Below are 26,318 nucleotides of genomic sequence, written 5' to 3' on the forward strand. Positions count from 1 at the left end.
AAACCAAATGGGGCAGAGGATCATGTATGTTTCAGTTAAAATCTTTCTTGAGGGCAGCAGGCTTTGTTGTGTAAAGCTCCTGCAGTATTTTGTAATCTAGGTGTCTGGAAGAATTTCTACCTTACTGGACTTCTGGGCACTTGGAAAGCATGAATAGCAATGACTACACTACAGATAGGTAAGTAGCAGGGATATGTGCAGATTTGACTTTATTGGAATTGAAAGCATTGCACTTGGAACTAGTTTTAAACTACGTTGTGTTCAAAATCAATTCTAGGGTGTCCAAAGTATTTCTGGGCTTTGTGATAAAGTTTCAGTAGTAATGCATCTGTCCCTTTGGGTGTGTTTCAGGTCCTTGAATGCTAGCTCTTGAGACTAACATAAACAGCAGTCACATTTCAAGCCTTCCAGGATATTGTGTTCACACAATGTTTGATTATGTATGTACAGAAGAGTTTTCCATGAGGGATACACAGTCATTTGATTTGCTTGTCCAATCCTGGCTCATTTTACCCAGACTCTCAGTACAGTTTCTTAAAATTTTAGGATTTGGTGGCGACTTGAAACGCTGAATGTTTATCCAATTGTATTGACAATTCAGTAAAACCAAATCCTTTGTTTTTTAATGTATATTCTGCAGGTCCACAAGTATTCATATAGATGGCTATCCAGTCAGCTGCCTAACAATAAAGATGATAAAAAAGATTATAGACATTACCAAAACTGTAGTTTTGTTTTGTCTAGATGCCCAATATTTCTAGTTTAAGTTACTTAAATGAAAGTAACCCTCTAGCAGTAAATTGTCATAACTCAAAGCAAGTGGAAAGTTTGTGAGAAGCCCAGTGCAGGCAATATAATTTGGCTGCCAGCAACTGCTCTGTTTCTCCAGTTATAAAAGTTCACAGTCATCCAATATCTACTTCACTTTTTCAGGTATGTTTAGTTTTTACAGGTTTTGCTGGTCCTCCTGAAATTTATATTGCTTCTATTCTGGGGAGCTTGGTAAATATTTAAATTTCATCAGAACAGACCAGAATAATGGCTGATGTCAAAATTGTTGTAGCATGTGTCTCAAAGCAGCTATTCAGTTGCTCTGTTCTCCAGAGACTTGGCTGATTGAGCTAATGTTTTTTCTCCATTCCTTCCCTCTCCCTGAGTGGTCTTCTGCAAAGCAGTGATGCTTTCCCTGGTGGCTTATGAGAAATCATTGGTTTTAGGAAGACTTCCTTATCTCTAAAATGAAAGAAAAGATTAATAGATCTTAATTTATAGTCAATAAGGAGAAATTACCATCTACTTTGACTATTTGTCTTCTTTACGTTGCTAAACTTAGTGGGGAAAAAAAAGAGAGTCCAAATCTATCCTCATTCCTTTACTTGGTGCAATATAGTTTGGGGATAGGGGATTGTTATATTCTTTGTGTTGCTACTCAGTAATGAGGAATAGAAGTTGTGATAGTGCAGTATCATGAGAAGAAATCAGCAATTTCCTTCAAATGCTACAGTTCAACTTCCAAAACATGCCTGGTTTCATCTGATAAGTAAGAGGGCCTTCAGTGTCAGAATGCAAATCCTTCTCACTTCTAATTCACAGTGGGCTTGAGGTAGTTCTTGCTAGGAGCATTTCTTTGGGTTGACCCAGGAGATTTTGACCTCTCTTTGTTATAAAGCAGGCTATCTGCTGCAAGAGTTGTTATCAGAGCATAGCAAACACAGAGTAACATCTTCAATTTTTGACAGGTAATTGTTAAAAATACTTGCTGCTAGTGCCATCTCTCCTCTGTCCTTTTCTCCTCCTTCTGAGACTGTCTTTGACAGTTTGGTTAGGTCATTACTGTTTCCTCTAGACCTTTAGAAAATACTTACTTTAGGTTGTCTTCTGTAGCTCATCTCTCAGGTTTTAAGCAAGTAACTTAAGTGCCCATGTCCAAACCAGCTGGTTTCCTTTAGTAGCTGATAAATGTCTAGCAAAAGCAGGAAAAAGTTTCCAGTTCATAGATGTTCTTTGTTGCAGCTCTCTAGACTCAGCCCCCAGAGGGTGTAAAGCCAGGTGATGTTAGCGATGCTACATGCCTGTTTGCAGGATTTGGTAGGCAGACACGATGAATTCTCAGCAAATACTTTGCATCTTACCACAGAACCTCTGAAAGAACCAAGCTTTCATTAGGTAAATAAGCAAGCATGGCATGCCAGAATGCAAACCTTTTTCTGTTCTTATTCTCATCCGACTTCTGCAATCCTCCCACTGAGCCCAGAAGGTGGGAAGAGGTGCTTGATTCTGCTTCAGTTTGGAGACTGGCAATTTATCAGGGAGAGATGTTTTACATCATTGTTGTGTGAGTGATCAGGGACACTGGTTATGAAATCATTTGAGCACAGCCTAGCAAGGTTTTAGGGATGGCTCATTTGCTTGTAGCTGTCCCAATGAGGATTAGTATTTCTTACCTGCAAGCCTACAGTACATATAGTAAACCTCTGGATCAGTGGGTTCTGCTGTGAACTGTCAATGTTTGTTCTAGCAGATCTGTCTATATTGGAGTGTGCAAAGCCTCTGAGAGCACTATAGCAGGGCTCTCAGCCCTGGCTCCCCAGTAGCACACTTCTACACACTTTTGCCTTTAATTTTGTGTTATTATCTCTTGCTGTTTTAAACTGCAGTGTCCTTTTACCTCCTTGCTCTCCCTAAAGATAACAAGCTGACAGAGCTGATGACACTAGGAGCTGAATGGAATGCAGGGAAACCAACCTTATAATACAAGCTTGCAGCAGGGCAATTACCTGTGATCTGCAGATGCTGCTCTGGGTCTGAGGAAACCACTCATTTCAGCCAGCAGGCTGGAGGTGAGGGCTGCCGGTGCAGAAGGCAGTTCATGTGCTTAATGGTTAGTGCTGGCTGGTGACCAGCTTGCCCAGGCTCAAGGGAGCTCTCTCCTTAGCTCTCTCTTACACAGTGTGTGAGGTTTTTTATATTTCTATGTCTATACTTTAAGTATAGGTCATATCCCAGTGCTGTGTGTGTGCTTCCAGCTCGCCCGACCACCTTTGCTTTTGTAATCAGGGTGCAGATGTGCTCCATGATTGAACAACTTGTGCACACCGCCGCTCCTCCTCCCAGAGGAGTCGGGCAGGCTTGCTTATGCAAGCTGTCATGCTGTCTTTTTTTCAAAAGCATGTGTGGGTTTGCTTTTGTGTGTATCCGGCTGGCTGTTGGTGCCTGCATATAATGGGCTCTGTGTATAAAAACGTTCCCAAGCACACGGCTGCGGAAACAGCTTCCTTAAACCCGACAAAATTGCCAGCCCTTGCAGCTCAAACCACCATAAATTACAAAAACCTGCTCCCACCTCCCTGAAGCTGTGCCTGCCGGGCGCTGTGTGCGCATACACACTCGCTTTCCTGCTCTCGCAGTCAAAGATGATAGAAAGTCTTCTGGGGATTACTGCACATTTGTAGAGCAACAATGGAAAGCAGCACAGCACAAATATCTATTCTCCTCACCCAGCATAACAAACGCTGCTTTGTCTCACATCTGGCCCTTTTTAATAGCTCAAAGCCAACAGCAGTAGCTATTTAACAGCTTATGGTAAATAAAGCTTTATTAAAACAACTTCCTTTTTCAAGTGTTTAATGATGAAAACAGCTTTTCACCTGACATTTTATACTTTTTGTAACATATCTAGTAGAAGAGATAAATTAGTTCTCATGGATAGATATTAAACTTTTTCCAGCAGATGATCTTTGAAAGCATCTTTGAAAATTCTCGTACTGAAAAGCGGGCTGGGAGCCCTTTGAATGCTGTGTGAGCCATGTGCCTGGGTGCAGACGTGCGGATCTGCATTGTGCCCGCGCTGTGCGGGCTGTCGGGGCTGCGCCTCGGGGCTGGGCTGTGCCGCGGGCGGGCAGCGGCTGGGGCGGAGAATCCATGCAATTGCACGCAATTAGCAGCGTTGAACCTGGGTGTACACGCGGAGGTGCGTTCTGATAGTACAAGAAACAACTTCTTACAATATGTTTAATGGCAAGGGAAATGTCAAGTGGAACTAGATGGTTTTTTGTCTCCGGACCGACAAATTTTACCACCAGGACAGGATGCTAAGAGAAATAATGATTCTTTGATCCATCCCTGGAGGTGACAGGCTCCCGGGAGCTGCGGCGCTGGTTCTGACCCGGCTCCTCGGGGGTCCATGCTTCAGGCGACGGAACGCGACTGTTCCGCCTCGTGTCCTCCGCAGGACCACTGCCCCGGGCCCCGCGTCCCCCCGCGGGCTATCCCAGTTTCCCCCTGGTCCCCCCCGGGCTGTTCCTGTCCCTGTCCCCCCCGTCTGTCCCTGTCCCCCCCGGTTGTCCCGGTCCCCGCGGCGGGCTGTGGCGCGGCCCGGCGGCGCCCCCTGGCGGGTCGCGGCGGTACCTGCCCTCGCCCGGCCCCGGCCCGCTCCGCCGCAGCCGCTCCCGCCCTCGCTCCCGCCTGGCTTGTTGCTTCATCGAAGTCACTTGGTAGATACAGATTGCCTGCCCTCTCGTAGGACCCTCAGCATGCCGGAGACTTGAAGGAAATTATTAGTTTTTAGCTGATTGAATAAACAGCATTAACCAACTTGTGTGCTGTGGCGGCAGGGGGGCAGGGATGGTTAGAGCTGCTGTGCTGAATCCCTGCTTAAGGAACTGCTTTTCATTTTCCCTTCTCACCTACTGTTAAAATTTCTTAACCAATAAAGGTGTTTCCTGTGTCTTTTAATTTATGGCCTTCTTGCCTTGAGTGGTCTAAAGTGCCTTCAGATTAGGTCTTGTCTGGTGCAGCCCCCTCAGGGTGGCTGGTCCCCCGTGGAAATGGAGACCTGGTGTGAGCTGGCCTTGAGCGCTGCTCACAGCAGCCTCCCCTGCTGCCTGGGAAGGGCTGCCTTTCCCCCTCTGCCCCCAGAATGGATTTCTGGTGGAAAGATGATTTGCTAAAAGCTTGGTTTCTGGAGGAATGGTGCCCTGTTGCTGGGGCAGGGGGTGGGTGGCAGTGCTTGGGGCTGGGCAGCAGCTGATGTTCCAGTGAGCACCGCACCAGCTCCATGTCTGCCCAACAGTGAGGGTGGGCAGCCTGGGGGAACAAGAGCAGAAGGCACCATGTGAAGTCTCTCTGGACTCAGGGGGAAGGCTGGGCCTGTTCCAGTGATGGCTCAGGTCTCCCTTGGCCGCAGGGGAGCAGATTTCCCTGGTCCATTGGCCCCACGGGGGTAGAGTTCTCACTGTGGATGGCAGTTCTGGCCATGAGGAGAGCTCAGCCCAGAGCAGAATCCACACTAACTTTCCAAACGCTGAAGGGTTTTAGACATGTTTGAACAAGTGGTGAAATGTTTGGCTTAATTTTTTTCCCCCCTCTCTAGGAGGCTGTTCAGGCTGCCTTAGGAACTGGTGGGGACCATGTTTTATGAAATTGTTTTCTTAATTGTGTTGCTTGGAAGTTCCATTTCTGATATAATAATTGCAGTCTACTAACCTGAACTCTCACCCAACACAGAGTGTAGTAGAATCTCATGAAATTCTCTTTCATTAACCCAGTGCAAAATTTCATTTGCTTTTCATTGTGGAAGAGGGTTTTGTAGTAATGGTTTAAAAGATTCAGTATGTTTAGGGTTAAAAAAAAAGGCTAACAGGTCGATACATCTGTTCCTTTAAAAAAACGCATTCTCCATTTTTGAGACATCATAAATATGTAGATGAGGCCTCTTTAATTACTGCCTAGGGCTATAAACTCTCAGTGCTAGAGGGAGGGAAAAATGAAGAATAATTCACCTTTTTTTTTTTTTTTTTAAGAGAGGGAGACTGGGTCTTTGCCTCAGAAAAGAAAGAAGAACGGGGCTTTTTATTGTTGAATTACCAGAAGGTGCTGGGAACACTTCTTTTTTTGTTTATCTTTTTGGATGGGGTTAGCATGTAAAGCAGTAGTGTACAACCTTTCTGGCTAATGTGTGCACCAAACAGAGGGGATTTGTTACAAAGCACCAGGAAAAATTCCCTTCTCTATCCTCCTCTGCCAGTACCCTTAATCCTGATCAGCAACATCCCCTGCTGTCTCTTGAGCTGCTCGCAGGCCCGGATCTCAGCGTGCTGTCTAATGCAGGGACACCGCAGGCCAGCCAGGGACCCTGCAAAGTCGTTTTCACTTGTGACCTGATGAGTGCACAGCACTTAACCGAATAGAAGTCTGTTCTTATTCAGCCCTGACGGCCTTTCTGTATCTTAAGTACTGTTATTTTCGACTAAGGTGATCTTGCTGCTACTTTTAAAATAGGATGAGATCGACAGAAAGGGTGTTTTTTTAAATTTCAGGACGTGGATGTGGGGAACAAGGCCAGCGTACAGCAATACCCATGTAGTAGGTATAGTTACTGGAAATTTAATTCTGCTGTTATTTTTCTTCCAGCCAAAATGGTCTGGTGTCAAAATGCTTATTCTGCTGTGGTGAAATTTCTGATCTCTATGATAATTTTCACTTCCCATGTTTAATCTTTTAATTCTTGCTGAGGCCCATGAAAGAGTAATTTCCAGATAATAATGGTTTCCCACTAATAAGCTCTGCATTTTTTATAGCAGAAATTACTTAGAGCCAGTATGCTCACTGAAAAAAATTACTCTATTTGATGCTCTTATGATGTGTCTGAGAGCAAGATAAAGATGAGTCTTGCAGCGGTGAGGCAGGGCATTTCAAATACAAAGCCTTGTGTCATTGTGTGTGATGGGGCTCCATGTGTACAATTCTGGCTGTTTGGTTCATGCAACAAATGTTTGCTGTGCAGGGGAGTTAGTGGGCTGAGGGCCTTCTCTTGACCAGGAGAGAATAAATGAGATTGGGCTGTGAAAGTAGCACACTGTCAGCTGGAAGGGCTGGTGGATGATCGTCCCTCTCTGCTGGGAGGGAGAAGAGGCAGAGGGAGCCTGGCAGGGCAAAGACTCAGCCACAGAGCTCATGTCATGAGAACAAGTGGAATTGAGCATGGAAGTGAAAATTCTTCTAGCCCACTAGGGGAATGGTGAGAGTTAAAGTGTACTTTTCAATGAGAGCGATTGGATTTTTAAACCAGAACTATTTTGGTGACTGACATTGATCAGATTATTACAGAGTTTATGTTCCCTGTCTCTGTAGGAGAGTAGGGGATTGCACTCCCAGTCCTGCCTCCAAGGGCCTTGTTGGGCTTTGAGAAGAAGCCCCATTGCCATGTGGGAGAAATGGCAATTTGGACAAGAATACTACAGTAAGCTGTGGCTCAGGTAGCTGAAACCATGATAGCAACCTCTGATTTTGTTTATGGTTAACTGTAAGGCAGTGAACTGGAGTGGCATTATATGTGTAGACATGAAATTGTCTAATTCAAAAATGTCATGACTTTCTTGAAAAAAAAAAAAAGGTGCCTCAGTTTGCCTGTCTTCAAATTTTTCAACGAACGTCTGTGTGCTATATGTATTTGTTTTCAGTGTGCCCTTCTCCATCTGTGCTGATGTTCAATTAAAATGCAGATAATGTGTCCTGGCTTGTAAGATGGATCACTGGTGAAGTACTGTCATGTCTAGGCTAGCTTATCTCTTGATAAATACCTCTGCTGTCCACTGAGAGATTAAACTTGATGACTGCTGAGGTCTGTTTGGGGGTCCTACAGGCAGATAAGACTGTGTAACTGGCTTTTAATAAAGTATATCAATTTACATTTGCTAGAGGACCTTTGGATGGCACTTGCTATTGAGAAAGCAGTGGCATAATCAGAAGATAATACTTGCATACTTGGCTCTTCTGTTCCCTAAGTATTATAATTTATTGACAGGAATGCTTTATTGAGCCCTCTTGTGTCTAGAGCTTGGAGGTGGGGAGCTTGAGCTGCTGTTCTAAGACCTCATTTAGTTGTCTAGCAGGAAAGATTTCTTCCCCTGAGTCTAATCCAGCAGGAGCCATCAAAGAACATTATCAGCTAGGTACAGAAATCTCTGGTGGTTTGGGTGTGAGGGATGCCTGCAGATCTGTGGTCTGGGGTCTGTCTCATTGTGAGAGCTGTGTAATCAAGGTTCCCACCACAGGGAACAATCTTTCCCTCAAGGGGGTTGAGTATGGACAGTGCTGGAATTGGTTAACTGAAGAGATGTTGAGTTGTGCACCAGAAGTGGTGAACAGTGAGCTTCTCTAACCGGACACGTATCTGAAAAATTTGCTCTCTCTTATGTGTGTGGAGGGAGTGGAAAACAGTTTTGTCATGAACAGTGCTCCAAGTAACAAACCACTCAGTGCCACTGAAGAGGTTCATGAGGCAGAGGTTTCTGTGCAAGACTGGGACCTTGCTTGTGCTACTATAAAGTTTGTTGTAAATAGTTTGGTGGTGGCATTTGGGTATATACTTCTGTGCCCACTCATTGTTCATGAACTCCAAACACTAGTCTGAGCCTTAATTTTTATTTTCTAGGTTTTCTTTAAGGTTAGAGGAAGGTTTAATTTGCCTTAAATCACGCTGATTGTTAAGAGATGGACCTAAAGACCGCAGGCCGTGTTTTTCCAGAAGTAACAAGTAGTTTGTTCAGCTGTAGATACTTGAATGAACACAATTTTTCTAGAAGGCAGGAACTGTGCATCCCTTTGCTCTGAAGATTAGGCCTATTCCATAGATTTATTCTAGGTTGTACATCTGGACATTTGTCATTCTTCAAGTCTGGGCTGTGTTGTGGATCCCAGTCCTTCCTGTCCCGTCATCTTTGCCATTTCAAGGGCTCATTAAATAGATTTGCTAGTTGGAGGAGGGTCCAAAATGTACCTGTTGCTTTTATTTTCAATCCAGAAATCCAGATTCTTCAGGACACACATTTTATACTATTTTTGGCCATGTAATACTCTGCTGTATCTGATTTATTTAATATTTATGGGAGGTATTTTCTCTTAGAGGAAGATTAGGAAGAATCCCCATGCCCTTGTCCTTGCAAAAGCCAGGCTGTCATTGTTACTGGGATTATTATTATTTTATCTCACAGTGTGCTCAGGGATTTCTTGCAAGCAGCTCTGTTGAATTGTTCAGGTGGTGGAAGCGTATGGACCATGTTCAGTGATCTTTATTGTCCTTTTTGTCTTCCAGATCGAGGGATTTTAATGGCTTTCAGGTAGAAGAAAGTGGAGACAATCAAAATGAATTCTATGGACAGGCACATACAGCAGACCAATGACCGGCTGCAGTGCATAAAACAGGTGAGTGAAGGTGGAGGTCATTGCTGCTAAGTGAGGGCTGGGTGTGGTGTGCCAGGTGTTGCATATTACAGTGTCCTGTTGCTTAACGAGTGTCCTTGCCCTTCAGAGGGAAGCAATGGGACACACTAATCTCATTGAAGAGAGTATCTGCTGTGAGAGCTGGTGTATTAACCTCAAAAGCCAAACTTTCCTGTACACCTTCCTAAGAGCTCTTTAGCCTGGAGACTCAACAAATCTGTCTCAGCTGGAAGCAGAGTGGTGCTTGTCCTGCCAGCTCAGCCCTGGAGGGTCACAGTAGGCAGCTGTCATTCCAGTGCTCTGAGCACAGTAATCCACAGTTGCAATGGGCCAGTTTTGATTTTAATCCAGTAGCTGACCTGAGACCTGCACTGCCTGGAGACTCAGAACTTGGATGGTTGGCCTGCCTCCAAGTGCTCACAGTGCTGCTTAATCAGTTTGCATGGAGATTGCAAAAACTTCCGATTGCGAGGTAAAATTTTCAGAAGCATCTGTTTGTGAAGATGAAGGGCTCTTCACATGCCACTGCCTTTCAGTGAATTATGTCTCATTTACAGATTTCCCCACTGTAACTGTGCTTGCAAATGCTTTTATAACTGAGCAATGGCAAGGAGGCAGAGACTGTCTTTCCCTGTTTTACCCTTCTCAGTGAACTTTTCTCTCTAGGGTTACAGGCAGTGTGTATTCTTCTCTCATGTATGTTCTTATGCACATGCAACAATCCTAAACAGAGTTTTCATAGCAATGGTCCTTTTAGAGGAGGTGAGCAAGAGAATTGTTTGTCATGTTGATATTTCCTGTATTTATCTCTAAATCAATGCATGCATGCATGCAGCAAACAGGTGCATAAAAAAATGCAAGTTGCACACAGATATTTTCAAGATCCCATCTGGATCCAGGAAATGAACTCCAGAGTTCATCTCTTCAGACTGGTTTAAATTTTCTGAATTACACTGGAAAAACAGGAACTTGTTATTCCATGAAATAGTGTTCCCAAATAATTTTTCACTGTTGTATGGGCAGTTTGTCTGTCAGATCGGGTCACAGCAGAGTCCTGCTGCTTTAGTTTTTTATTTGTGTTACCTAAGTTAAAAACCTGCCTGCCTACTTGTGCCCTAGGACATATGCATATTGCTTCTTGAAGCAGCACAGCATTTCTCTGTTCATAGATTTGTGTTGTAGACACAAGCACCCTAAATCAAAGGAACTGATAAAAGATAAGTGTGGGGGTGGTACTGGATGAGTAGCTCTGGATTTTTAAATTTATTTCTTTAAGGACAACTTCCTCAAGAGAAGTAACCAAGGAGAAGTGCTGATCTCTCTGTGGTGAGCAGCAATAGGACACAGGAAAATGCAGTGACACTGTGTCAGGGGAAGTTCAGCCTGGGCATTAGGAAAAGGCTCTTCACTGAGAGGATGGTCACTCACTGGAACAGGCTACCTATGGAGGTGGTCACAGCACCAAGCCTGTCAGAGTTCAAGGAACATCCAGATTATGCCCTTAGTCACATGATTTAATTTTAGGTAGTCCTCTAAGGAGCAGGAAGTTGGCCTTATTATTGCTTAGAAGTCCGTTAAATTTGATATATTCTTTGATTCTATAAGAATGTTTATCTTCTCAGTTTCATCAATCTTCCATCATAATATTATTATAGCTTTTCCTAGATATTAGTGGAAGTGTACATTTTCTAGAATGTGTTGTAATGCAGGAAACGTGGGGTTTACAGGAGATGCTTTGGGTGACACAGAAAAAGATTACAGTTCACACCTAAACCAGATGATAATGATTTTTCTCTCCATATTTCCTTTATAAGAGAGAGTTGCAGAATGAATCAAACAAAGCTAGTTCATAGGTCAAGGAGCAGAAATAGGAATCTTTTCCTGCAGAATTGCTGGTGGTAATCCATCCTGGCTCTGTGGTGTCTCTCTTTCATCACTCTGCAGTGAAAGTTAATGCATCTAATGGCCCTTCAGAGGCCTGAGGAAAATATGAATTTGAGGATTTCATCCCAGTTTCTTATGAACAACTATCTGGTTCAGAAAAAACATGCCGTTGACTGGTACAAATTGGTGTCTTTTTTGGCCATCCTAGCCCATAGGATGAAGAATGAATGTTAAATTGCAGAACAATTTAACCTTCTAGCTGTAAGAACAGACCTTTACATCAAGTGGAGACAAATGGAGGATGCTGCTCAGCTCCTTTTTCTAGAGCTGTCAGTTTCTGTACATAATTTATATTATTTTAATTAGATAAGAGAATATCAAATTACACTTCTTAAAGTTTTAAAGAGATAATTTTGCCTATGTAATGGGTACTCTGTCAGTTAAACCACTAACTTCATTTATACGTAGTGCTGTTTTGCATATGCAGCTTGGATATTTCTTCAGTGATGAAGGCCAGGGGGAAGGGAGGAAGGTCAGGCTGCCCATAACTTGTGTAGCACTCTCTGTTTTCTTTGATCCTGGAAGAAAGCTTGGGGTTTTCTGGTAGACCAGGAGCATGCTTGTGTCAGAGGTCAAAGGATGCCTGAAGAGGAGCTATCCTGCTTGGGAATGCTTGTGAATTCATGGTTCCCCCCTTCTGTTTATGCTCAAAAAAAGAGAAGGAGAAAACTTTTGTTTTCAACTCATGACAGACTGTAGTTAATTAAGACAGTGGCTGAACAACGAAAATATGTCTCAGAAAGCTTTTTTTTTGTGCAAGTGGCACTATTTGTAGTTTTGTTGGAGAGGAATGACTGTTTTTGGTTTTTTTTAAAAGAATTTGTTTTGTTGATGAAAGTAGCATCAAAACTGCTGTTTGCTTTTTCATAGTTCCAGAATCTTGTGCTCTTACCTTTGCTGTAGTGGAGAAAGGCAGTTAGTTTCTGTCTCTTTTTGGAAGACACTCAACTCTCTTCACAGGGTCATAAATTTCCATCTTGAGGACATTACCTTATTCTTTGAGACAGGCCATTAGCTGGCTAATACTAGAAAGAGTCATTTCCAGTTCACCCATTGAGAGCTGGACCGCACACTGCCCTGTGCATGTTGAGTTTGGGAGCAAAGCACTACCTTGCATGGCTATAAAAATTATCTTCACCTATTCTGGGGATTAACTGCAGGGGCAGACAAAAGTGTGTCTGCCTTTTCTTCTGGTCTTTCCCTTTTCCCAGACTGTGAACAAACAGTGCTGCTGTTCCCCTGAGCACACATATGCTTTTGGGGTGGTTAACACAGCAGTGGTGTGGAAGGCGCACTGCAGCAGGGGGAGGAAAGCCACCCTTCCTTGGTGCCCAGCATCTGCAAGTTTTATAACCCTGCTGGCAGCCAGTGGCTCCTGCAGCCAGACTGAGAGCTGTCTGCAGCCCTCCTTGCCCCTCACTCCAGCCCCTGAGAAATGCTATAAATGGTAATCCATGTGCCTCTTTAACTAGATCAGGTTTCAGCACAGGGTCAGGACAGGCTTCTTTCTTCCCTGCTCTGTGACTTGTGAGACACCCACAATATCCTTGCTGACTTCTGTTCCAGGATCAAGGTTGTGTTTTACCTTCATCTTTTTTAGTGCTTTAAAGCTACAAACCCAAAACTTGTATATGATCAGCTAGTTAGGAAATGAAGTGTGTGTTAAGAAGTGTTTCAGAATAGATGAAAGGGCAAACTGAAGAGGTGGCTGTGTATTTATGCTTAAAAAAACCCCAGACTTCTGTGGAAGGCTCGAACAGCTTGTGTGGTCTCTTTGTAGCTGATTCCCTTAGTATTTGTAAGTGTGTGTGCTTTAAAATCAAACATAGCTTTTTTGATGTACAGTGGAAAAAGCCAAAGTAACAGGCTTTCCTTAACACGTGCAATTAGTTTGTCATGACACAGGAGACTCTTCAGGGTACACTGGAGGAAGCTGGATGTTCAGGCTTTTTTCTTTAAGTCTTTGTCCATACAAACGAAACCACAAAATTACTTTTGTGCAGAGCAAAGGTCTGATGGCCCCCGAGAATTCCCTGCCATATTTGAGGCTGCAGTAATACTCTGTTTTTCTGCTCATGGCTCAGGTGGCTCTGGCACAATGTCCATGAAGGTGTGGGGCAGCAGGAGCTGGTTCAGGCAGGCATGGAGCTGAATTTGAGAGCTGCCTTGCTGCCCAGGCACAGCCTTCTCAAGGAGCCAGCTTGGCTCCTGCTGTGTAGAAAATCACAGTCAAGAATTGACTGGGTTTCTTAAAGCATTCTTCAGAGCAGTCCAGAGGTGTGGCTTTAACCAGATGCTGCCCATTGCATTTGTTAGGTGATAGAAGCAAATGCCAGGGGACACCAGTGGGTTGGGTAGCATCTCTCTACTCTTACTCTAATGGGTCTACTTGAAAAACTTGGAGCTATTATGAATCTAGGGACTTCTACCTTTTGTGTCTCTGTTTGCTGTCAGTCAGTTTTGTAAGGTTTCTGTATGTTTCTTCTGAAATTCTTGCAAAGAAGTAGATGAAAAAACCCCTTTCTATATTGAAATTACCAGGAAGCTGCCCCTTTCAGAAAGGGTGTGTGATATCTTCCCACTGTGCTGAGTACAGTTGTTAGGCTCTGTTCTAAAGCTGTGCTGAAATGTTAGTAACAGGTTAAGGAGAAGTGTGAACAGGCTCTCTGGTGTCACAAGTATTAGATCATGGTGGGAACAGAGAATGCTGGTTCTGCTGCTTGTGTCATGGTACATCAGGGCACACTGAGCTGTATCATCAAATGGTGCAGGATCACCACGCAGTTGGAGACACACGTCACACAGCTGATTTCCAGAAACCCATTAGCATTTCTCCCCTCTTTCCTTCCAGAAGGCTTGCTGAATTGCTGCCTAGCAATGCTTTTTAGTGCCGACCCAGCCATTCAGAGAGATATGCTAAAAGTTGTAATTGCTGTGTGTTTGTGTTGATATTTTCTTGCTCAGATTGGAAACAAGCAAGCCCATTTCTTTCATCACTCAGCAGCTAGGTTTTTGGTAGCTTGCAATTCAGAGGAAAAAGACTTCTTTGTATGTTTACATAACTGTTTTTAAGCGCTGAAGTGTTTGAACTAATTCTTCTGCTCTTCAGTGTTGTTGTTGCAAACTCATGTAAATGCTAAGCAGTCCTAAACGTGTCATTTTTAGTGTATTTTGGACTGGTTACCAAGGACTGGTATGAAATTACAGCTGAAAGGATTTTAATAAAAGGAAAAATGCTTCCCTTTTTTTTCATTTGCCTGTGCTTAAAAAACTGCCCATAGTAGTTTAATAAAAATTTCATTCTTGAAGAACTTTGAAAATTAAAACTATTCTTATGAAGAGTGCATTTATGTAGAATATACTTTTTTTTCTATATAATGTTACAGGGGGTTTAGCAGCTAAATGTGAAATAACAAGGCTAAAGGGGAAAAAGACCTTTTCCTTAAAAAGACATTTGATGGGCCTCAAGTGTTACAGTTTGTTGGTTGAATGGTCCATCAGTGTTGTGTTAGTAGCTACATTTTTTGGTATCTATCTTTCTGAGACCTATAGCCACAAGTTCTTTGTCTGTGTTTGTGCTCAGTCTGTTGGGATATTCCTCTGCTAGACTAAAGTATGTTTAGGAAAAACTGACAGCAGACCAGCTTTCCTGGCTCCTCTAGTCCATTTAGAGACTTGTCAGTCAACATTCCTGCTCATTAGATCCTGCATCCTGGTAAGGAAGCTGCAAGGGAAGGAGCAAAGATGCAATTTGCTAAAAGCATTTCTGGTGGGGAGGGGGAAGAGAGCACCTTCTTGTTTGCAGTATTTGGCTGGTTTGTTTATCTGACAGGGTTCCAGTGGGTGGAATATAACCCATCATGTGAGGTGGGTTGGTAAAATTGTGCAGCTTCCCTTTGCCCATTCCCAGTTCTGCTGCTTTACTGCAGCACCTGTCCTTGAGGGCTGGGGTGTTATTACTCTTAATATTAGTTGTGTTAGTATCCTTAGGATTTCCATTTCAAAATGTAAAATGCACATTTTAAACTCAGTCAGAAAACCTCCAGAACCCCTAGGATTTGGGGTAGTTTTATCCTTTCCTGTGCAGCAAATTAATCTGGCCTGTGATTTAAATTTTTTTGGATAAATAAGGAAGAATATTTGAAAATTCTAGGGATCTGTAAGTGGAGTCCATGATGCCACCTTGGTGTCAGATGAGCATAGGAAGTCCTTTTTGTCAGCAGCTGGGTCAAGCTCTGCAGTGAAAGTGTGACACAGATGGTGACATCTCTGACTTGTGTCCTGCCGTTTCTGGATCTTCCTTCCAGCATATGTACTTGCTACTTGAGCTGCTCCTGTTGTGTGCAACAGCAAATCCATAGAGGTATGGCTTAGAGTTTGCACATAAGTTTTTTACCATTTGTAAAAGTAGGTGTTTTCAAATGAGTCATAGTGGCCAAAGTGCTGTTAATAACAAGACCCTTCAGCTGTGCAGGCCTCTGCCATCATCTCCTGAAGGAAAAGTCTTTTCACTGGTGTCTTTTCACTCCTTCTTGCCTCTCTGCAGTAACAAATTGTACGTGGGCAGGCCACACAGCAGGTGCTGTGGGCAGTTTTGTAATTGAAAAACTGTCTGGGGAAGCATTTTTCCTTTTGATTTGCAAATATCTCAGTAATGCCTTACTGGCTGGTAGGACCTGTGAGAAGAGGTCATGAGAATGTTACATCTTCCACTGTGGTGGCAGTTTTGTAGTCATCATTTTAAGTAGTCACCTTGAGATTTTATCTCTGCATAGATTAAGAGATTAAAATAATAAAGATTAGATCAGTTGATTAAAAGTGCTATAAAAAGCTCTGTATGTAAGTAAATTACTCAAATGAGTAAAAAAAATTAATTGCAAAACAAAGTATGTCCAACAAATGTGCTGCTGTTCAACAGGATATACTGAAGACTAGTAGATATTTTTCAAAATCAGTGAATTTATTAATCTGAAATTTAGAAAATTAATAAATATGTCTATTTTAATTAATTTTAAAAATTTAATTCAGTACATATATCAGAGGAATTGGTGCCTTTTTTTCCCCCCTTGCCATCAACTCATTTTATACTTTTAGGTGGTGTTACTTCTTTTTAAAGAAGGCACTATTGACAATAATTTTCCAGTAAAGGGGTGATGTAATACTTCTTTAATGTCCTTGAAACACCTTGGTAAGGTAAGAACTGCATGAAAGAAAACCACTGACCCAAACTTTTCATGAGGTGATATATACCTAAAGTTGTGAAATGGTTTACAGCACAGAAGTATTTATGTAGACACCCCACTTTGCCTGAGTCCTTCACCTAATCTTCTGCTAAAACACATTATGAAAGTAGATGTTCTTACCTTACAGCAGGTAAGCAAGTCTAGAACAAATAAGCCTATTTTTATCAATAAAAGCCATTACCAATTTATGTAACTATTATTGTAATCATGAAACATTATTCTAATAGTGCAGTGGTATTCTAAGAGAAAGAGTATGGGCACTGCTTAGAGAAAATTAACTCCTTGATATGTTGAGATATTTAGGACTGAAACTACTGACTGAAAATCACAAGGGCATTTGAGAAGAAACTCCTGTATCCTTGCAATGCCTGCTGGAGTGAAGTGGAATGCCTGCTAAGGCTGAAGAAGCCTGAGGATTGTTGCTGTAGTCACACAGAGACATCTCATGCTGGCATGGTGTAATAGGGAGATACTAATGGAAAATGGGTTGTTTCACTTGCCAAGAAGAGCAAGTGAACTGGTTAGGCAAACTGATTTCATAATTCTGTTGAGCTGTAATTACAAATCTAAAGAGAGACTGGAGCTTTGCATGACTGAGCATGGCCTTGGAGAAAGAGCAAACAGTTGTTCCTTTGTCTTTTGACTTTTATCCCATAAAATCAGTTTGGGAGTGCTTAAGGAAAAATACTTCTGACCCCTCTGATTATGTAGAATCTTTGTAAACCATACTGTTTCCACTGCTCTCAGCTGACATCATAGCAGTATCTTGGGGGTAAGGAAGGTGCAAAGCCTGCACCAGCAATCAGGAGATGAACATGAAGACACACTGCCATTAGTCTGCCCCATTTCCATCTTCAGCCAGATCTGATCACAGCCTTTAGGGGCCCCCAAGTCACAGTTTCCTCATGAGCAGGGGAGGGTGGGTGGAACAGTAGGTTGTGACTAAAGGAGTTTAATTTGCTGCATGTTCCCTTAATTAACATAAAGTTTTATCAAAGTATATCATAAATACAGTGCAGTTACGAAGACAATGTTGCAGTTCTGATCAGCAGAGTTAAGGAATGATTCTTGTTTCAGCTCTTCTGGCTTCTATGTATAGTTCTTGAGGATCAGATGTTAAATCCATTCCTTACACTTCTGTAAAACTAATGGACAAGCCAAGGTTGCAGTATCTTTCCTTTGCTCCAGCACATGCATCTAGATGTGCAATCATCCTCACAAAACTCATGGTACAGGAGATCCAGGCAGCAGAACAGGGCTGCTCAATTACCAGGCATTCACCTTTTCTGCAATCAGTACTGAATTATACACACACTTTATACTAAAAGTGTATGAGAGAAGCATCAATTAAAATCTGCATTAATATAGATTTTGTTTCCTTACAGTTCATAACTGAACAGCTTGGGATTTTTTCAGTTCAGTGATGCTCATATTTTTATTTCTTCTTTTTGTCATTTGTTTAGCATGTGATCTTGCACAGTATTTTCTTGATGTTAAAACATCTGACAGAGGTGCTGGTCATTACTCACTATTTGTTTAGTTTTGAAAAAGAAGCTGCAATGGACAAAGCGGGCAAAGGTGACTCTGTTTGTTTGGTTTTTCATAAGTAGGAATGGCTAACATGGTCTTAATCTCTCTCTCTTAGTATATCTAGTGCCTCTCAAAATGTGAGCCTAATAAAATATTTATAAAGCCTCCGATGGAATGAGCCATGTAAGTGCAAGATAATTCTATTAATTAGGGATCTCTCAATCTCACAAACACAAAATTGGGAGGGGGGATTATCTGAATGCAAAGTGCACAGCTTGAGCCTTTTAATTTTTTGCTAAATAAAACAGTCTTTGATATTGAAAAGGACTGTAGAGAATTGAACTATCTATACCCATATCCAGATAAACAAAAATCACACTCCCAAAAGACAGTGAAGAGCTCAGTGCTCCCCTCTATCCTCATGAAAAAGACCATTTGTTTTGAATATTGATTGCAGATGAGTTTTTAATTTACTGAGTACGGCTGCTTGTGGATAGGGCAAGGTGTGCATAATCACTGTTGACAGTAAAAAAATAAAGATGGAGAAACCACCTATTTCAGGTCATGTCATTTTTTACATTTAAAGTGTGTTCTTGGGTAGTGTTGTCCTGTGTTTCCATACCTGAGCTTTCTGGCAGCCAGTGGTGGATGGGGATCTGAAGCAGAGACCTTTGCATAGGAGGGGAGACAGGCTCATGGTTGGGCTCATTCACAGAGCTTACTCAGGGTTTGGAGTAATAAAGGCTCCATGAATGTATTAAAGCAAATGGCTCTTGCTGATTTGCAGGTCTTATGGCACTGTGTGAGCCATCAAATTCAGGTCTGGTAGCAGTGTACCTGTGCACTGAGTAACAGAGAGACCAGCTCTGTCTCCCTGTGGTTATGCTCTGTCAAGGGTGTCTGACCAGGAATCCTATTTACAGTCCTAAGAGAGGTGATTAGTTGTCCTCTGGGAGCTGAACACCCTTTGCCCCACGAGCAGGAGCACAGTGGTTCTGCTCCCAGTTGTTTCAGTTGATGGGCATGTAACCTCTGCCTGTTCTTTCTGCCCTTTCTCTTCCAGGTCCCATTCTTCCCTACTCCCCTATTTGCCCCTCTTCAGCACATAAGTGCATTTTCATTACACATGACTGCAGACATGTCTGGATGAGCATTAAGATGGACAAAAAATAGTCTGAATTGCCCAGCAGAATCTGCCAAAGCACCTGGCCACCAAATTCCAGCTCAAGGGTCAGAGTGAGATACACCATACTCTTTTCTAACACCAGAGTTAGAAAAGTACTGATGGAGTCAGCTCCATCACCACAAGTGAAGCAGGTCAGCTCCTTCACCACACGTTATCAATCAGTTTAGCTCCAAAGGAATTATAGGTTCTGCATTTATAATTTTGAGTATACTTACTTTTATATATCAATTTTGATAGCTGTGTTTACAGTTATTAAATTAATAGAATTACAACCATATGAGCTTTTCATTTCCATTGTTGTCAAGAAAGACTTGAAAATCTGCATGCTTGCAGCTGAAAATAGCAAGCAGGTCATGTGAACTTGAGAGTTTCACAGGCATTTCAGATGTATACAAAATTTATGTCATGCAGAGTATCTGGCCTCATAGTTTGGAAGAGATAGGCTTTGTGCTGGGTTTTATGTACGTTGAAATTCTGGACCTTTTGGAAAGTTTTGAGAGCATACAGATGAACCTGTTGTCTAAACTTAGCTGGATTACCTCAAGAATAAATATGTACAATATCAGAACACTAAAAATCTGTGTTTCCTTTTGGAACCTTTCTTTGTATGCATTATGTTTATGTAGAATAATGAGGAATATTAATAACAAAATATTTATCTGGCTTGAAAATATTTATCTGGCTTGAAATAATTGAAAGTATTTTTTTTTAAAGGAGGGTGTTGTGAGGCAGGAGAAGTGTTTATGCTGTGAACTTAACTGTGTCATCCTCTTACATTGATGATACAGCACCACCTTTGGGAGAAGTTCCACCATGCGTTTAATCCAAAGCTGCTGCTGAGAGCAGAGTCCTGGTACCTTCCCAGCCCTACCTTTTGTTTGCTGCCACTTTCTTTGAGTCAGGTCTAATGATTGTGTGGTCACATAGGGGATCTCACTGTGAGTGGTGACTGAAAGTCTGCATTTGGGAGGTTAGATGACAGTCAGAACAGCAAGTGTGGTCTGAGGCACTCAAAGTGCTGGGCAGTGCATGTTTGGGCAAGGAAGCTCACAGAGACAACCTGCCATAAGACTAAGCATCACCAACAAAATGTGTCCTAGGATTTAGGTCAGCTTCAGACTAGTGTTGGTATGGAAAAATGCCATGCTGTAACACGTGCCCATTCCCATGGGCTCCTGAAGGCCTCCCCTGCTGTGGCTCACACTGCTGCTGTCTCCCCTGCTAGTGCTAAGGTTCAAGGACCTGCCCTGCCTGCCATCCTGGAGGGCCAGGGCAGCTCAGATGGCTAGTGCAGAATGGGGCTAATTTACCATGCAGGCAGGCCTGTGTCCTCCTGTGCTGTGAAGGGGAGAAGCAGGAGAAGGCAGATGGGGGCAGGAGCCTTCTAGGGCTGGCAGCCCTCAGTGCTTGTGGAACAGCAGCCCAGACTTTCTGTCCTGCAGGAGAACAGCTGCCTCCTGGATTCACTCTCCCCAGCTGATGGACCAGAACGTTTGCCAAGCGTACAGCCTTGCCACATGGTGTGTAGGAAAGGGTTAATTTCAGAGCAAAGAAAAGGCTACCTACATCTCTCTGTGCTCTCTTTTTCTGTGCACTGAAAAGCTCCCTGTGTTGCCAGTGTTTTGTGTCGCTGATGTAAAATTCCCAGACTCGTTGATTAGTGAAGCTAGACAGTAGACAGGGTCCAAGTGGCTAACCATGTGAGAAATTCAGTGACTGTAGGCTACTGTTAATTAACCTAGAATCTACAACATGGCATAATGTCTGTGTGATAAGTTATATTATCTTCAGCAGTTCAATTAAATCAAGGAGTGAGACACAGAGCAGACGTAACTCGGCAAAACAAACACACAACTTGAGTCAGCCTTCATAATTTGCTGCGACATCACGTAAATAAATGCAGTAACTTGTTTAGCATAGTTAAGCAGTTTGCTGCTCAAAAACTTACTGCATGACATCTCATTTTGAATAGGTTAAATTGTGGCAAATTAGGTCTCTGTGTTCAGTCTGATGTATTCCACAGAAAAGAGTGAAAAAACCCTCCACTAGATATGTCATTTGTAAATTGAACTTCAACTTTTTTTTTCTATAGCAGCAAAGAGGAACATATGGATTTCATGTTTAAATGATTCATTTTCCATACCGTTGCTATCACGTTAGCATTTCTTGATGTGAGATAATATTAAACCTCTGTAATTCTTCTTAATTTTGACTGATATTCTTGCATTGCTTACTAGACTGTTCTGTCTAAGGTGCACAAGTGTAGAAAAGTTTATATTTAGAGAGGATAAGGCCATCATCATTGCCATGTTTTAATGTGGGTAATTGGGTTCAGTCTCCAAAATCATATTGAATCTTGGGTTGCAGGAAGTGGTTTTCATCCACTTTTCACCCACCAACCCAGAGAGTACTCAATTTCCTTTAGTATCCTTCTAAATAAGGTCTTAATTATATATGCCTTTTTAACTCAAAAGGGAATTTAACTCATATGTGGAATGAAGCTTATATTTTTGTGCCCATTGCAGAGTTTTTATTGTATATCAAGACTTTCTGATCACTGTTTGATTGCAAGGGAGTAACAATTTCAATGGGTGGCTGTATTTTGAAAGATTGGGACCAAAAATTGCCACATGTCAGCTGTTGTATGTAACTCTCAACACTGTCATTGATGACAGAGCAGTAAACCATGGAGTGGGCACACACACAGTTGCAGTGGAATCTGTGAACTTGGGTCCTACTGGACCTGCATCCTCTGCCAGTATGTCCACACAAATTTACAAAGGTGGTCTGTTCTTTAGGTAAATAGAGTGTTTTAAACCAGAGGTGATCACGAGCAGCAGTAGATGTTCCCATCTTCCCTGGAATCCAGCTCAAGTGTCAGCAGTCCTCAGAAAAGGACTTTGCTGGTACAGTTCACTCTTCTTTGGAGATAGTAAAATGGATAGCAAAGTCTTCTGCTGTTCTCTTTATTCCCCTACACCAGACTGTTAATTGAGTAGCTACAAAGAGCAAGAGATCCCTTCCAAGATCAAATATGACTCTGAGACTCAGACTCTCTCTTCAGAGCATCACCTGGTGATCCCCACAATAATGATACGCTCACATGCATCAAGTATTTCTGTGATTTCTGTTCTATTCAGGCTAAGAGAATATTAGATTTGAGGTGTTATAAATGATTAGACTGAAAATCTTCGAAGTTTTTTCAATTATAGAAATTGTCATGTTTTGCTAATAGTCTTCTGAAAAGCAAATTATACTTAAAGCAATCTGGTAAATAACTGTTTCATTCAGTTCATTGGCTTTGTTCATTTTTGCTTCAGATTTTATTCATACAAATCCTCTCCACTTGCTGAAAAGATCATTGCTTGCAAGCATGGTGCTGTTAGGTGGCCCTTCACTAGCAGCTTTGAAGATACACCAAGATGTGTTTTAACCAGATCTGGTTCATTGTCATGTTTGTCTAAACCAGCTCCTAATGAGGTGGATTTTTTTCCCCTTGTTTACAAGAAGCACAGTTTCAGACAAGACTCTTCAGACATATGCCTTGCTTCTTCAAAATGCTGCCAATAATTTCAGTTGAAGAGGATAGAGCCATGCATGTAAAATGCTTCACAACAAAGCTGATGGATGGATCTGGCATAAGCTTTGTTTTGTACTTCTGTTCTTGGATTGAGAACTGAGAATATCTCTTGATTTCCTGCTTGATGAGTATGGTAGATGTAAAATTCTTCTCAGGCAGGCTTTTTGTTGTGAGGATGTGAATGACACTGGAGCTTTTTGCTCCACATACAGTGTTTAAGTTGTCAATAAATAAAAATCACAGCAGGCATTTGGAATGTTTTCTTATGTAACTGAGGGAAGGAATTGCACCTGCGTTCATGCTTTGGTTCATGCTGAATGTTCTGTTTGTTTTCCACAAAAGTAGCCTTAGCCTTTGAATGTGTAAAAGAAAAACTGGAGGAGAACCTGAATTTAAAATTATTTAGAAAGTCAGAAAGCTGTGAGAAATATGTCCCAGACAGAATTCTGTGCAACATTGCAAGAAATGTCCTCGAGACCAGCTTTTATCTCATCCTGTAAACTACTCAAATAGAGGCAGGACCCCTGGTATTCTGACTTTTTCCTGTGTTTTGTTTGGAGATTTTAGTCTATGATGGAGCTAACAGAATTGCTGATCTTGCCCAGTGAGTTTCTACCCAAATTTCAGAGAGGCAGTTGCATTTAGGAAGTCAGGATTTCAGTATCCCCTCTGGATTTAAGTGGGTTCTGTTAGTGTCCTTCAGGGGTGAGTCCTAATGCAGTGAAATAACTTGCTGGAGGGTTACAGAACAAAAGTTAAAACCAAGTCATTGAGGTCATCTCTACCTTGGTACAGGCAAGTAGAAGGAGCCTTTTCTGCCGTAGCAATTGCAAGTTTAACACATGTTGAAACTTTAATCTAGGAAAAAAAAATACTGCTTTTCAGTGGTGTTATAATAAGTACAAATTACCCTTATGGGGTGCTACACTGAAAATAAAGCATGTGGATAAGGGTGTGCCCTGCTTTTTATCTGCTAGCCTATATCTAAAAAAATTGTTCTCATTCAGGTATTAGTGTGTTTCTCCATGGTGAAATTTCACTGTAAGCTTTAGCAGAAGATGTGTGTCGCTGGCAAGCAGCAGCACTGGTGAGAATAAATATCATGTAGCTCTTACTTGGGCTTTTGATTAGTGGCTCTCAATTCATTTCGTTTCCCACAAGGAGAGAAGAGTTACTAAGAACTATTTCACATACAAAATTGCATAGATTTCAGTGAATTTTTCTTTATGTTGTTTCTGTGGTTTTGGTTTGGTTTATTTTTTCCCTTCTGAGAGATCTGTGACCTAAGTCCTATCAGTACAGTAGGCATTCAGTATTTTGTTCATCAGCACATGTGCCTCTCTTGCCTTCTGGAAATAGTGTATTTGATATTAGCAGAGCTTACACATGCTGCTGTATGGAGGTTTCAAGCAACTTCTGTTTCCCCTGCAGATCAAAGTGGTCTGTGGAAGGAGCTGTATTCACTGAGAGATTTGGTGTCAGGCAGTCACTTCTCTGGTGGTTTAAGTGAAGAGTTCAAAAAAGAATCCTTTTCCCTTTTACTTGGAAGATTCATAACCCAAACTACTGGCTCTGTTCATGGGATTTTTTTTTTACATGAAGCCTTACAATATGGCTTCTTACATGTACTCACTTGGATTCTTGCCTTTCATCTATATACACATTCATTTGACTCCTCCACCAATAATTATAGGATCAGCCAGAGATTAATTCTGAAATGCAGCCTAGGTAAAGCTCTCACTGGTTGGTAATGTGAGCTGTATCCGTGTTGGTAGAGCAGAGGTAGAAACCCACTTTGCACAATGCCTGTCTGCTTTTTCAAATTCTGCTATTGTTTTAAAAATCCATGCCCTGCATGTCAGTCATCCCTTGTTAAAACAAGGCCTCTGACCAAGAGCATCCATTGAATAAGAATTATCTAATGTAACGTGGTCCAAAAGCTCACAGACTGGGAACTCCTGAAAACCTGCCATGGGAGGAATTTTTTTTTCCCTTCATTTGTCGTGAAGTTAATATATGCAGCTACTCAGGCATGAGGGGATGAAGGGAGAAAAAATAGGTTGTGAACATTATAGTTGATCCAGATGCTTAGAAATGAGCAGTCATGTTTTCCCAAATTATGCAACTGATTTAAAAGTAATGATATATTTTAAAAATTATGCCCCTGAGATTTGTGCCTCCCACATAAAACACTCATATCATTTTCATATTTTTCTCAGCAATTCCAAGAATTATAAAACCACTTCCTAAAAAAACCCAACAATTCCTAAATGCTCTCTTTTCTTGTTGTTTCTGGAGTTTTCACTGATACATCTACCATCACCAGAACTGGAGAATTTAGTAACAATATTACTGTTGTAAATTAAATTCCTTCTTTTCTGTGCCATCCCTCTCCTCCAGCTAAAATTTTGGAATACTTTGGCCATGTAGACAGTGAGGGATGACAGTGTGAACAATAGTATTAGGTAAGTTTATTAAGTGCCTCTAAAATCAGGACTTCCTGTTGTTCAGTAAAAAGGCAGAAATTAATGTGATAGTCAAGAAAAAAAAATCCATTGTCCATGCAAATTTCAAAACAAAATGAGGTTTTTTTTTTCCCCCTTTGAAAATCCTACCACCCTCTTCAGGAGAGGTAGGGTTCCCCTCTGAAATGTCTGCATGCCTTCTGTGCATGTGCAAGCATCTTCAGTTAAGAGATAACCCTCAGTGTTTCGTGATCTTGAAGCTGATCACCCTAATTGCTCATGATGATGTCTCGAGCAGCAGAAGCCAAGGTTCCTGGAAGGGATTGGTATAGTGAGTGGGCTTCTCCCTGGCACTGGCATTTCTGAGTCTGTCACATTGGCCTCGTTGGCCAGCAGCAACGATTGAAATCTTGATTATTGGAAGGTGCTGTGCTGGTATGTCCCAACAGTGGGGCATAAACACACTTTAATGACATTGAACCTGAGACTAAAAGTTCCCTTAATTTGGGCTCAGACAATTTGGATTTCCAAGTGGAATCCACTATGATTTGCAGGTGGGAGAGGTGGTGCTGTGGAGAGAGAGTTTGGGGAGCTCTGGTATTTCAACTATAGCTTGTCTCTAACTAATGAAGTCATGTCAGAGAATGGTGTAAGTATTAATAAGAATGAAGTAGGATTTTCTGCATTCACTGTGCAATTGAGTCTTGCTTTTGAATTACACGCTGTTCCTAGTTGCCAGACTTGATAATAATGTGATGTAGAAAGGAATATGTCAGCCCTTGTGTATGTTATTTACCATGTTGCTTTACCTTCCCTTTCCAGCACTTACAGAACCCAGCAAACTTCCATAATGCAGCAACAGAGCTCCTGGACTGGTGTGGAGACCCCAGAGCCTTCCAGAGACCATTTGAGCAGAGCCTGATGGGCTGTTTGACGGTATGTCCACCCTACTGTGACAGTGGCTCCAGTTCTGTTTTATACTCTGTTCGCTCTCTCGTGGCCAGAGGAACTTCATTTTCTGAATCTGCATTTTAAGGGAATTTTTGTCATTTTACCTCAAATACATAAAGCCAGACCCTAAGACTTGTTTATTTGACTCCATTGCTTAACAGGAAGCAAAATGCAATAATAAGAAGTCGGAGCATAAG

At 42.0% G+C, this 26,318-nt stretch overlaps 1 protein-coding gene across 7 annotated transcripts in view; it reads left to right on the plus strand.

Moving 5' to 3' along the window:
- ZMIZ1 (zinc finger MIZ-type containing 1) overlaps positions 1-26,318 on the plus strand; it is a 337,609-nt gene that overhangs the window by 171,815 nt on the left and 139,476 nt on the right. For all 7 annotated transcript variants that reach the window (XM_054515536.1, XM_036385261.2, XM_036385264.2 and 4 more), the window contains exons 4-5: positions 9,095-9,204; positions 25,993-26,106. In XM_054515536.1, coding sequence (XP_054371511.1) covers positions 9,145-9,204; positions 25,993-26,106 — 174 coding nt within the window. In that variant the 5' untranslated portion in view covers positions 9,095-9,144. The remainder of the gene's footprint in view (positions 1-9,094; positions 9,205-25,992; positions 26,107-26,318) is intronic.

The sequence above is a fragment of the Molothrus ater genome, chromosome 8 (assembly GCF_012460135.2).
Source record: "Molothrus ater isolate BHLD 08-10-18 breed brown headed cowbird chromosome 8, BPBGC_Mater_1.1, whole genome shotgun sequence".
In the NCBI taxonomy this organism is placed as follows: Eukaryota; Metazoa; Chordata; class Aves; order Passeriformes; family Icteridae; genus Molothrus; species Molothrus ater.